Consider the following 13,760-nt stretch of genomic DNA (forward strand, 5'->3'; position numbering starts at 1 on the left):
CCTTTTAATGCTACTTAGGACCATTTAGAGTGCAGGCACGGGCCATTCTTGAGGGTATTTAGAAGCCAGGAATGTCGTCTGGAAGAAATACAGCTTGGAGTACTGCTAGTGAAGAGCTGGGAGAGCAGAGGACACAGCCCTTCTTCACACATTTGGTTATTTGTTTTTTCTTGCCTATTATTTCAACCCCTCCCCCCCCCATCTCATCATCACTTGCTGTAAGCTTTGATCACATCTGCATCCATGAGTGATAGGCCTCTCAACCAGGGCTGATTCCAGTTCAACAGCTTGCTCTTTTGTTCTCTGCAGGAGTATTAATGCTGGCAGTCTGGGGCCAGCGCTGCAGCTGTGTCCTCAGGCCACTCACAAGGGGGTCTCGTCTCCGCTCCATCAAGTCAGGAATCAGACTTTAACTTTTTTCCTTTCTTCCCTTTCTTCCTTGCCTGCTCTCTGTGTGTGTGCGTATACACTCTCCTCCTTACGCCAGGCGAGACTGGTAGTCTGTTCTTGAAACTTCTCCAAGGCAGGTCGGTTCTTCCCTGCCCCCCCCCCTCTTCCTACCCCACTCCCCCCCAACCCTGTTTTTTTTTTTTAAAGGTCAGGTTTATAAAGAAAGGCTAAAGTTAAATGAGGTAAAAACATAGATAAATTGAGAGAATGGGCGATTACGACAAAGACACTGCCTTCATAGGACAATCGGGCCGGTACTTCTGGGCGGCTTTTTTCCTGCTCAACACCGTGTTCATCTCCACCGGATTCACCGGCCTCTACATCGTCTTCGTCGGGGCCGTGCCCCCGCACCACTGCCAGATTCCCCACCAGGCCAACCTGACGGCCGAATGGCGGGCGGTCATCGTTCCCACGGAGACGGCGGCCAGCGGCGAGGAGCGGCTGAGCCGATGCAGCCGGTACAGACTGGACGTGGTCAGCAACCTGTCTGCCCTCGGCCTCATACCCGGCAGGGACATCAACCTCACCGATGTGGCGCTTGAGGGTTGTGTGGACGGCTGGAGCTACAGCCAAGACATCTTCAAGTCCACCATCGTCACAGAGGTAAGGGGGTGCACGTGTGTGTGTGTGGGTTTGTGTGTGTTCATGTATTTGTTTTGTAGAAATTATTTACTGTGTGTGTGTGTGTGTGAGGACACGCACGTCTGTGTATACTTTCCACACAAACGTGACGGTGTGTGTGCTTACTTGATTCTGTGTATTAATACTCTAGCATAATGAATGAGGCCAAAAATAAGGGTGGCTGTATGTGCAACAAACCTATTATAATGTTTTTCAGTATGTTTAAACGATGAAGGGGAGTTAATCAGTCCTAATATTTATCTTTGAAAACGTCTGTTATTCTCTCAAAGTGGGACCTTGTCTGTGGTGATTCATGGAAAGTTCCCTTTGCATCTTCAACCCTCTTTATGGGCTTCCTGATTGGATCCCTCATATCAGGCCAGCTTTCTGACAGGTATTTCCACTTTCTCTACATACTATTCCTTTAAGCTCTTTTATTTGTCTGATCACAATTTCAAGAGATTTAAGATTTCATCATTAGGATTGAATCTAACAATGTACTTGAATGCTTGAGTTTGATTGTTAAATAGAAGAAACAGTTTCTGCTAACTGATTAAAGGAAAGGAAGAAAACCATCAGCCTCGTCTACTGGTTATGATGTGTTGGTGTATTAAGATCAGAAACCAACCAGCAGAACTACCCAGCAGGTAGAACTACTCAACAGGTAGTTCTGCTGGGTGCCACGATGATGATCAAGATAGAGCTGTAAATGTGCTAATGAGGACCACTGCCTTCTCTTACAGTCCACATGAATACCACAAACAAGTATTTTGATGAATCACCAAGTAATGTGCAAACCACTCTATCCTGCTCCTTCTAGTATCGGGAGTCAAACGCAGTTGTTATGGTGGACCACGTTCACATGGATGTTAATTGTTGAATAAATAAATGCAGCTGGATAGGGAATTTACAGGAAAATAAAGACAGAGACGTTATATTTGAAGTTATCCAGGTGCATTGCAAAACTTAATGTGTTTTCTTAATATTATCTATTTTCCAGATTTGGCAGGAAGAAGGTCCTTTTCGTTTCCCTTGCGGCCCAGTTTGTATTTGTTTTCCTTCAGTCTCTCTCCACGTCATGGATACTGTTCTGCATCACCTTCCTCTTCATTGGAGCTGCCCAGATAGCCCTCTATATATCTGCCTTTGTACTAGGTAAGCATATATGTCTTAGATCAAATGTGACTGAATTTACAAAACAAATCAGTGTATTGTTTACTACATCACACACGAAATTCCCTATCATTGGTGTGATCAGAGCTTATTTAGGTATTCATCACATATTTATCCTCTTCGCCACTTTATTCTACGTAGCTTTGTATTTATTGCATGAAGGAATAAGGACTAATGCACAAGTTGATTTCTTGCACATTTGTGCTTTGGCAAAAAACCTTTCTAATTCGGATGGTGATCTCTCACAGGAACCGAGTTGCTGAGTAAGTCAATGCGTGTTATTTTCACAACCCTGGGGACGTTCCTCTTCTACTGCATCGGCTACATGCTGCTACCCTGGCTTGCCTACTGCTTCAGAGATTGGAGGACACTGCTGGCAGTCATCTCCTCCTTCTCTTTAGCCTACATTCCTTTATGGTGGTACGTTGCACGACAGCATTTGATAAAGCTCAGCTAAGACATATGCTCAAATAAACAGAAATAAGATAAGACAGTTCCTAAGCTTGGCGATAAGTGTTATATTAAAGGAGCACTATTTTACCACCAGGTGTGATGTTCTTTAGCCATCACCAGCCATGTCCACATTGACCTACTTGTGACATCACAAGTAGGAGTGTCAACCCAGTGTCAACCAGCCAATCCAGTGGACTGTATCGAGTTGGATTTTTACCAGTTGGTACAAATCCCTGGTGGTAAAATAGAGGACATTTGACATTGCACTTATTAATTATCAAAAAAGATATATTCATGTTTTCTTTAACATCAGTTCATGATTAACTAAAGGCTTCTAAAAAACACAAATGTTTTGTTAATGCTTACTTCATCGTTAACTAAAGCCTTATAAATAACTTAACATTATTATGAAATGTTACCAAAAGCTTCAGTATGGTTATTTTGGTCTGAGATCACAGTACTAGATTCACACAAACAGAAAAAAGTATTGTGTCTTCCATGATGTTGAGTAATATCCCAATGCTAACCTGAATGCATAAATATACAGGTTCATTTCAGAGTCTCCAAGATGGCTAATCTCTCAGGGGAGAGTGGCAGAGGCGGAGTTCATACTGAGACGTGCTGCCAAGAAGAACAAGGTGGAAGCTCCAGAAGTCATCTTTAAAGAATCTGGGGTGAGATGCTTATCACACGTTTATACTATGCGCAGGATTTAACAAGGACAATTTCTGTGAAAAAACAATGGAACTGGTCCTTTTACAAACATAATTACCTGCCTCCATTTATTCCTGAATTGTATGGAGATCCCCTATTTCACTGAAGCTTGGCGGTATAATCTCATGCCATTGTATTCATTTGTATGGGTTAACCTGTGTCACTGCCTGTCACTGATTAACATTTGAATAGTAACACAGCAGAAACCAACTATCTATGTGTGAAATGGTTTATATTTTAGCCGAATCACGAATAACCTTTCCCCCATGTTTTCAGTTTGGAGATGGGCAGAAAATAAAGAAATACACCATTATTGACGTACTGAAATCCAGAAAACTAAGGCTCATCACACTCTTGTGTCTAACTCTTTGGTAAGTCCATTTAAAAAATATGCCTCTCTGCCAAGATTATAAAAAGAGTTGCTACATAAATGTACATAATTGATGTGCTGGTGTCAAGAAATCCAATACAGTAATGCAGATTGTCTTTTTTTCTCTTTTTTAAAGGATGTCTGTTAACATTGGTTACTTTGGACTATCTCTGAACACCTCAAACCTAAGTGGTGACCCTTACATGAACTGCTTCCTGTCAGCCTGCACTGAAGTTCCTGCCCATGTCATGTCCACTCTGCTTCTGAGGAACTGTCCAAGAAGAGCCCTTCTTTCCTCTTTCCTCATCATCGGTGGTGGATTTCTACTCCTTGTCCAGTTCATCCCCGAGTGTAAGATTGGCAGTCCGTTGTTTTCAAGGAATATTTTCACAAACAACATAAAAAGACATGCATGACTCAAGAATAAGTATGTGCAGTTGTTTCATGGCTGTCCTGTAAGATTAGATACAATTTGGATTAAACTATCTATTTCAGCCTATTGACACCAGCCCTTATCTAAAATGTACAATTTAAATAGTTTTACAGCTAGCTAAATTGCTGTATAAATATTCCACCATACAGCTCTCCATGGTTTGACTCTGGCCATGGTTCTGACTGGGAAATTCGGTTTCACCATGGCCTTCAGCGTGGTCTACATCTACACGGCAGAGCTTTACCCGACGGTCCTGAGGAACATCGGCATCGGAATGTGTTCTTCCGCGGCACGCATCGGAAGCATCACCGCTCCGTACGTCATATATTTAGGTACGTGGCAGAGGAAGGAAACACCAAAACCCACGTTATTGTTTATTACTGCATTACCTAATGTTAATTAACAGTTCATTATTGTACCTTTACTGTAAAGTGTTACAGGATGAACTAACTTTGTAAATACAAGGTGGGAAATGTATTCAAGGTTCTTTGTTAACTTAATACAGAGAAAGGCTTTTTTTTTTTTCTTTACAAAACCACAAAAGTATTGAGTTGATCTTTATCAATTGTATTTAACAGGTACATACAGCAAGTTTCTGCCCTACATTCTCATGGGAAGCATCACAGTTGGCTCTGCAGTGGTTAATGTCTTCCTCCCAGAGACCCTCAACAAACAACTGCCAGAGACTGTAGAGGAGATGCAGGAATGTCAAGGGTAGGTCCAATTAAAACAATTCATACATGTCAATCTGAACCGGAATGAAATGACAAACTACTCTAAGAATTTAATTGCTTTCATCTGGATTAATAATGTTCATGTCTGCTCAACCTGGAAGTGTACTTTTATTACCACTCAGTAAGTTTAAACTAAATTGCCCCTTGTTCCGAAAACCACAGATTCATGACATACATGACAACCAATAAACAAAGAGTTTGTTTATTGGTTGTCATGCCTGAGTTGCTATCACTTACTAAGTAATATCATATAGTGAATATAAGCCTTTTATGCCATTCTCCATGCTGACTGTTTTTCATTAACTCTGTTCTCAACAGGATTTGCAGGAGAAAAGGAAACAAATCAGAAGACTTGGAAAAGAAGGACAACATATCTCGACATAACTACACGAGTGAGCGAGTGCAAGAGTGAAAAAGAGAGTGAGAGGTAGAACGAGCAAGAGAGAAAAGGAGTGAAATTCCAACTATGCAGAGTAGTCTTTATGAATGAGGGTAGTGGAGATTACAAGTGTTGTTTTTTTCATCTCCAAGCATTTGTACAGTATGACCATAGTTTCAAACTTCGTACTGCCAAGGTAGCATAATACATATGCATACATAATGCTACCTCTGTAAATAAGTAACATTGCAAGAGGATGTTAGAAAGACAGGCAAAGGTTTAAAAAAATAGGAAACGACAATGAAGTAACAAACAACATCATCCATGTCGTCCTTTTATAAACCTTAATGGCTCTGGGTTCCAGATGGCAGATCAGAATCCCCTTTCTCCAGTTAAAACATTACCAATCTTTGCTTGAATAACCGTTTATGGATGACAGCAACCATACATGAAAATCATTCACATAGAACACACAAAATAAAAACTATGCTATAACTGTACAGGAAAAGTTCCAAATAGTGACCACCCTTGATCAAAAACTTGAGTCAATAACAAAATATAATCTTCCCTTGTTAGATTTTTTTGTTATGATCGTGTACTGTTTTTTCATGACTATATTGTATAATGTTGCACTTGTGGGAATACAATAAATATCACACATTTACTTGAATCATCTCACTCCTGAAAGGCAAACTTATATCAAATCAAAGAACAAACCAAACTGATGGCAGGCCAGACCGAACATAAGTCCAAAACACAGGTTGGCTATGTGGATCAAAGGTTTCTCCAAAAGCAAATTAAAGCCCAGCTCATACAACACAGGTCCTTCATCAACCCAAAAGTGCTAAACCGGCAAAGCTGTAAAAAAGAAAAAGATTGACCAAAACAAACAGAACAAAAAAAGAACAAACAATAATGAGAAAAATCTATATAAACTGAATTAACAATTAGTGTGGATGGATAATTTAGACCAATAAGTAAATCGTGGGATCTGTGTTTTACACAAACCCTCCCCGTAAGCGAACAAGATGAAGGGTAATTATATATTGCTTTGTTATTTGAAACAAAGCAGGGTTTAGCGTTTGGTTTAACCACTCACCCGGCTATTAGATGGTGGATGGTGAGTTGTTCTTCAGATTCCCTTCATGCCAAGCCCCCTGTCCAACTATTTCATTAGGCCGTAAAGTTGGTCCCCTGTTCCGTGGGAATCTTTTCTGGGATTCCTACTGTTGGACAAGCTATACAATTATGTGCCCGTATTGTCAATGTATGGCTGCGTCCGCTTTTCATCAAAAAGTAACTGCCCATCTGGGCCCCACTTGGCAGGGGATGCTCCCAGCTGGCAAGCCCCAAGCAGCAGGTGCAGTCCTCAATGATCTTGTGTGTTACCACTTTATACTACATGCACACATTTGAACAATTGGCCCTTTTAGACTGAAAAAAATAATTTGTATAAACATAACAAATAAAAACAAGAACATTTGTTAGATATTCATTTGAAAGAGTAAATACATTCTTTCTTTGTGCCAAAGTTACATAGTATAAGAATATTATAAAAGGTTATATATTGCCATGCAGAGTAAAAATTTGTGGACACTGGTAATATAGTTACATTACATAACCCTTCAAAACTTGCTAGAATATTTATGACGGAATATATTTTCTCTATTCCATAATGATGAATAATTCATTCTAACAATAAAAAGGGTTAAGGTTATGAGGACTTACGATGAAAACAGGAACTTTGTTCCTTGTGTCTTGGGGATTCTCTCAACCAAGGATTTCCTTAATACTGGCAATCAGTATTCTCCTGAATGGATTCACATGTATTTATGAAGTGTTTGTGGTGGACACGTCATCCCACCACAGCCCTATTACCGACGACATTGACCTCAGCAAGTGTGGCGAAAAGGAAGCCATACCGTTTAAGAGAGTGGATGGCATGTCCAAGCTTAGTCCTTGCACAAGGCTGAACCTTGAGGTGCTAAGGAGCTACTCTGAAAGTGGCATGCTGCCAAATGTAAATGTTAACATTATATACATTCCTCGGGAGGGCTGTCTTCGTGTACGGACGTACAGCAAATCTACAAGTCCTGTTGTTACATGGGGGAGAATTAGGTTTGTTTTTCTGTGGAGCTTAGGGGGAGGGCTTCGTATTTAGTATGAATAATGTACAAAACAGGCATCCATACGTAGAGGTATAAATACATATATATACTGTTTGTGTAAGCCATTGTACATATTTTGTTCATAGTGGGACCTTGTCCGTGACAATGCATAAAAAACTAACTGGCAGGAACTGTTAACTCATCACTTCTACAAGGATGGCTGATAAATCATTAGTGGGGACGTTTTTTCATGGTTAGAGCATGAACCGAAGAGTCCCAGTAACATTAAGTGCAAGCAAAGTGTATGATTGAGTCCCTCAGAGTTAGTAACAATAATAGTGTTCTGTCCACCGTGACTTGCTGTGTCCTACTACCCATCACTAACCTGATGGACTTGGCTCGCTGGGTATGGGTTTGGGAGAGTTTTTTCATAAAAATTAAACGTCAACAGCAGTTCGAAAGAAAGGACATGTGAGTTGGTTGATTAGTGGTTGTAAAACAGCATGCTCTGTGTGTGTGTGTGTGTGTGTGTGTGTGTGTGTGTGTGTGTGTGTGTGTGTGTGTGTGTGTGTGTGTGTGTGTGTGTGTGTGTGTGTGTGTGTGTGTGTGTGTGTGTGTGTGTGTGTGTGTTTGTGTGTGTGTGTGTGTGTGTGCCTCTGTCTCTCCCCCAATGTCTCTCTCTGTTTGTCTGTCTCTCTCTCTCTCTTTTTTTCTTTTTCTCATTGTGGCAGGAGCAGACATTTACACTTTTATTTCCCCTAAACAAAAAAGGAAGCTTTTTGTTATTAAAGCCATGAATCCTGGAAAACGTATTCAACATTTTGGAAATACCTATCTCTTAATAAGACACATAAACACATAAGAGACTCTTATGTGTTTATATTTGGACATGAACATAGGAAATGTATTTGTTTCAATGCCCAGGTGGCAGTGTGTACAGACACGTTCCTCTCTTGGTTTCCACAGTTTTAAAAAGTGGTCTTTCTATTTCCAGTTCATGGTCACTGATTCGGTATTTTGTTAACATTTGTTTTTCTTTTAGATGTTTTTGTTTTGAGATAGTCTGCCAATTGTGTCTCTGTGGTCAGGGCCTGATAATGTTAGATCACCAGGAAAATTATTATATCAGTAGCTTTTGTTCACTGACCTCTGTCCATAAGATGAATGAATAAAGAAATGTTCTTTATATTAAAAGTTTGATTCATTTTGATTATGCATATTTATTCTGGCAGAATTTAGCATGATGACCAACTTGAATTGGTTACCGTAGTCCCTAAATGTATGTAGAAATGTAGGAAATGGTATTCAAATCGCATTTTTTTTCGGATGGAGGGATTGTACTTCGTCACCCGAGGTTAATGAACTCCACCGAGTGGGTGGATGACATGCGGTGGTGGCCTCAGGTGTCATATGGGGATATTTTTTATTATTTAGTGCTGTCGATGGGTCGGCCATGAACATTTTCAAGAGCACCAAACTACTTATACATTTTAACTGCTATTTGTACATATTATTGGCTATTGTTTTTAATGTAATTAGTTTTTAGTGTTATGTCAAAGCATTAACTCAATCATTAAAGGATTTTGCAAATGCCTCGTGTCAAGTTTATTTTATTGCCTCTCTGTGACAAAGACATCACGTTTGTGTATACAAATACAGATATAAGTTAAAGTTTGGCATAGATTTGTAAAAATGAACAATATTATTATGTTTATTTATAAATAAATAAATAAACATATTAAAAAAATTATATATATATATATATATTGGAATGTATTCTGATTGGTCATGAAAAAAGTTGTTATTTTATTTACTCTATTGTAATATAAAAATGAATCGATTGAGTGCTCGTGGAGAAATCTTTCAAGAACATGTTGTAGTTTTCATGGATTTATGGCTTATCCTCTCAAATACACAGGGTGTCGCCAAAACCTTTGAAATAGGGTATCACATGAGTTTTCACAAATGATTTCCGTTTCTGTAGGTACGATTTGAGGGTTGTAAACAGTTAACAGAAGATAGCAAAATATTAATAAAAAAAGGCGACTAAGACTTGACAGGCGCGATGGAACCCCCAAACCAATGCATGTAACAGATTACCTGATTAGTCAGAAAATCTGATATAGAGTGTCGTGTTTTTTTTTTTTTTTTTACATAGGATTACATTGGAAAGTGTTTCTTGATAAACACTATGATACAGATCCAACTCATATGTCTTCAAGAACCAACTTACAGTAAGTTGCAACTATAAGTTTTCTGGAAAAGTTTGGGTAAATTATTTAAATAATTTGGGTAATATTAATATTATTTTCAGTCCGATTTTGTGTTTTTAATAGTTTGTAACATCAAAAGTGGGAGGAGTGTCCATGCACATGTATAATAAATCCAGTCCCCTCCCTGGGTTAATCTGCCCCTTTTGGCACACTGTTCGCTTGTTTTGATTCACCTCCCATTTGGGGGTAAATATGGTTTTATAAATACTGTTTTATGCTAATCTTGGTTAGTTCAGCATCCAATCCCATTCATAAGAAATCCCAAACCGGAGCTAAGGGGAAACAGAGCCTACCTGAAAGCCCCCTGCATACATACAGTTACAACAATAGTGCCATGTGTGAACCGCATATGCACAAATTACAACAAATACATAACTTATCTTATTTGCATCCATTCAGTCCTGTGTTCATTTATAGGGTCATCTGCTATGGAGGTCAAACGACAGGCTGCCCACCCTTGAGAATAATGGTGAGATGCCACAAACAAACACAAAGGTTCCCCATCTGTCAGTTCACATTAGGGTTGCATGTTCCAGTGATCTGATATGGAACGGTTTTGGGACCACAAATAAAAAATTGCAATTCGAAAAGAATTAGCTGAGAAGCATGTAGCAATATGTAGCCATGGAAAAAGTTATTTGCGATACTGCTTGTAATGTAATAATGGCCGACGTAAGGTGTTCACTGAGCAAACTTGGTGAAGCGGTTGGGAAGCTATTAAACTGGTAATCTGTGTGCGTGTGTGTGTGTATTTCTATGTTTGTCCTTCAAATAACTGAGTCTCCCATTGAACCCTCCAAATGCTATTCATGCTAGCCTGCTATCTGCAATCTTTATTATCAATTGGGCAAAGATCAAGGCTTATTGGGTGAAGAGTTTATTATATTTGTCATATCATGTGGCAGGAGTGGTAGTCAAGGGCAACGGACAATGCCTGGTTTTTGAGCTAGCTCAACATTGCAAGATGAGGAAAGTTAAAGTAGAATATGGTGGCTTTTATAGTTATTGGTGCTGTAGGTAAGATTTTAGAATTGAAAGAAGATAGATAGCAGAAATAAGCGGAAGAGAGAAGGATGTAGAAACTAAACAACTAACAACTACCCTATCTGCCCCCTCCCTAGTATCTCCACAAGTGAGGGGATCTTCTGGTTCTTTCTTTCGAAACAGCGACAAACTTTACGTGCACCCCACCACCACCACCACCACCTCTAAGTAACTTGACATTTGTATCATATGGAATAACACTAATTTGACTTGAGCCCCCATCACTAATACTATCACACATTCACACTCACGCACGCACACACACACGCACCCACGCACGCACGCACACACACACGCACGCACGCACGCACGCACGCACGCACGCACGCACGCACGCACGCACGCACGCACGCACGCACGCACGCACACACACACACACACACACACACAAGTTGCATATTGTTTTTTTTCATTGAACAACATGTTCATTTTCAGGAGGGTATGAGCTGATGGCCATGACCTTAAACATATCACACATCCACACACACATAACCATCAGCATCCCCCTCTCACTCTCTCTTCTTTTAGAGAGCTTTGCTTTAGGAAACATGTGGCAGAGTGGAGTAATTTGGTTAAGACTGCAGCAGCAGTCATATGGGTTGGTCTGGATTAGTAAGAGAATGGCTCTATTTACACTTGCCTCACTGCCCTACTGCAGCTGCAGTTCTCCATTCAGGCTGTCTGCTTCATTTGGATTGTTCCTGTTGTGGCCTGTCAGACGTCCGGATGAGAGGGTGGAACAGCATCGTAGTGCTAATGTATTGACCCACAGTGGCAAGGGTTAGGGGCCATCAGTTAGCGGTTCCCAAACTGGGGGTCGCGGAGCACCGTCAGGGGGGTCGCGGAGAGATGGGCCAGTTTGCATATTAAAAATAAAAAAAATAAAAAAAATATACGAATAATTATATGAAACATTATAATAAAATACTGGCGTCAGAATAGGCTTTTAATGCACAGCCACTTTGCAGAGAGAAATCCACCTTTGAAAAAAAATAAATAATAATAATAATAATAATAATAATGGTGATGATTACTACTGCATAATAATAATGATAATAATAATAATAACAATAATAATAATAATGATTTTGAATATTATTATTATGCATAGTAACACATAGTACATAGTTAGTTACTACATAGTGCACTAAGTTGGGGGGGGGGGGGGGGGTGCTGTCGCGCGGGGCGGGGGGTCGCGAAAACAGTCTCAAGTCCAAAAGGGGGTCCCCTGAAAAAGAGTTTGGGAACCACTGAGGAGTGTTCCACCACTCTAAATGAATATGTGTAAGTGGGGGAGCCATGCTGATTTGAGTTCTGATGTTTACATATTGCATATATTTAGTAGTTATAGTTTTATTTCTCAACCTTTGGATAGCAACATGCCATCTCATTATTCCATGCTCGCTTGTGCAGTACATGTTTGTTTAGGTGGCCGGCATTACATTGTTGCCATATCGGCAACAAAAGCCCAACATGGCAATGACGTTATGCTATAATAAACACACTCCCAGACCTTCACTCTGAATTCTTATAGCACATCCATGGTAAGCAATAGTTTAGAATGGCGACTGCCTGTTTTATGTCAACAGGATGGTTTGTATCCCTTCGTGGACTGGTTTGTATCGTCTTCTGTAACTGCTGCAGACATTGTCATCTTCATCTTCTCAGTATATATGGTAAACCTTTCTAATGGTGTTTTAGCTATAAATATCAGAGGTGCGTCAATGCGGCAAATGCCAAGGCGTTTTCTAAAACAATCACATTAATAAACCATTAATTAATTATTAATAATCAATTTTGTAGAAGCAAACTGCATACAATGAGTGACAAAGAAGTTTATAGATCATGTTTGTGGTGTTTGTGAGGTGGTTGCCAGGTAGAGGCCTGGGACAAAAAAATCGGTATGTATCCATTTCCTGTTTTTTTTCTTTCTGCATCCTCAGAATACTTCCTGTCACCTGACTGCAGGATGACACCCATTGTCTGCTGTCAATTTTGCAGCAGACAACCTTGAGTCCTCTGCTTGTTCCATTGTAACAATGGCAGTGGTACAAGCCAAGGTTCAACATGATTGGTTTCCTCCTCCCATCCATCTACCTCATAGGAATGTTCTCAGACCAATCAAAATATGTCTGTCCCCCTATACATTCTACCTGTTTATCCATCCTCACCAATCGGAAAGGGCCGTGGCCCTAAGTGTCTCCATGAAGAAGAAGAGGGTTCAAGGTCCATGGACGTTATCAAAGCTACCGTTCCTGCTCTATTATGTCACTATTCACTAAGTGGCCATTTGCCAGATTAAACTCAAGTTAAATCTCAAGCATTCAAGGTTGTAAGGTCCTGCAGAAACAATGCAGGCCCTTATCTCGACACAAAGGCAGCATGATGGTCATCAAAGTGCAGGTGAAACGCCCAGAGGGGAAGCACTGAGTCACGGAAATTCCTCAAGGTGTTTTATCAAATTGGATGAAGTGGCAGACAAAAGGCAGAAATAAAGAAAGATAACCTTGCGCATAATAAGCTGCTGGGTGTGTAAATAAATGTGGCAGACATGCTTTCAAATGTGTGGATCTGTGTGTGACTACATGCATGTGTGTGCTTGTCTGTGTTTATATAGCTTCCTTTGAGTGTTTTTGGAATATGGGCTTAACATCCCTCATGTTGAGCAGATACTTAGCTTTGGTTGCGTGTTTTTACATGCACCTGCAAAGTCCTATTATTATTTCTTCCTGACGACTGGTGTTTTGTAACTGCGACTTTTTGCCTCCGTCACCCGTGTCTGCCATTGAATGTAACTGGTAAGCTAAGCATTTGCACCCGTTTGTCAAAATGAATGATCCTGAAACATCTCTGCCTTCATGTTCAAACAGACAAAGGGCTGGATCCGATTATGTCACCAATGTTTCACAACATCAACCACTGGGAGGTTGAAACTCCCCCAGAGGGTCTGCAGTCACCGGGTGGGGGGCTTTACAGATGACACTCAAACACAAGTCCATGTACCTTTT

The 13,760-nt window shown here is 40.2% G+C and overlaps 1 protein-coding gene and 1 long non-coding RNA gene across 2 annotated transcripts; one reads left to right on the plus strand and one right to left on the minus strand.

Annotated features, from left to right (window-relative positions):
- On the plus strand, positions 1-5,997 carry slc22a5 (solute carrier family 22 member 5). Its single transcript, XM_060056833.1, has 10 exons — positions 1-1,053; positions 1,362-1,465; positions 2,072-2,226; positions 2,493-2,664; positions 3,245-3,371; positions 3,688-3,782; positions 3,918-4,132; positions 4,364-4,546; positions 4,793-4,928; positions 5,267-5,997. Exons 1-10 carry the CDS (start codon positions 658-660, stop codon positions 5,358-5,360), a joined length of 1,677 nt encoding a protein of 558 aa, XP_059912816.1. The 5' UTR covers positions 1-657; the 3' UTR covers positions 5,361-5,997.
- LOC132461612 (uncharacterized) lies at positions 3,963-7,492 on the minus strand. Its single transcript, XR_009526643.1, has 3 exons — positions 6,427-7,492; positions 4,459-6,185; positions 3,963-4,104 (listed from the first exon to the last, which is right to left on the minus strand). It is a non-coding gene; the product is annotated as an uncharacterized LOC132461612 (long non-coding RNA).
- Positions 7,493-13,760: the final 6,268 nt, after the last annotated feature.

Source organism: Gadus macrocephalus, chromosome 7, assembly GCF_031168955.1.
Source record: "Gadus macrocephalus chromosome 7, ASM3116895v1".
NCBI classification, from domain to species: Eukaryota; Metazoa; Chordata; class Actinopteri; order Gadiformes; family Gadidae; genus Gadus; species Gadus macrocephalus.

What these genes read in the sequence shown, in the direction of transcription:
- slc22a5 (XM_060056833.1), top strand. Translation starts at nt 658, where the DNA reads ATGGGCGATTACGACAAAGACACTGCCTTCATAGGACAATCGGGCCGG. An exon ending in CTCTTGTGTCTAACTCTTTG is followed by an intron (nt 3,783 to 3,917) that starts GTAAGTCCATTT and finishes TCTTTTTTAAAG; the next exon opens with GATGTCTGTTAACATTGGTT. An exon ending in TGTCCAGTTCATCCCCGAGT is followed by an intron (nt 4,133 to 4,363) that starts GTAAGATTGGCA and finishes TCCACCATACAG; the next exon opens with CTCTCCATGGTTTGACTCTG.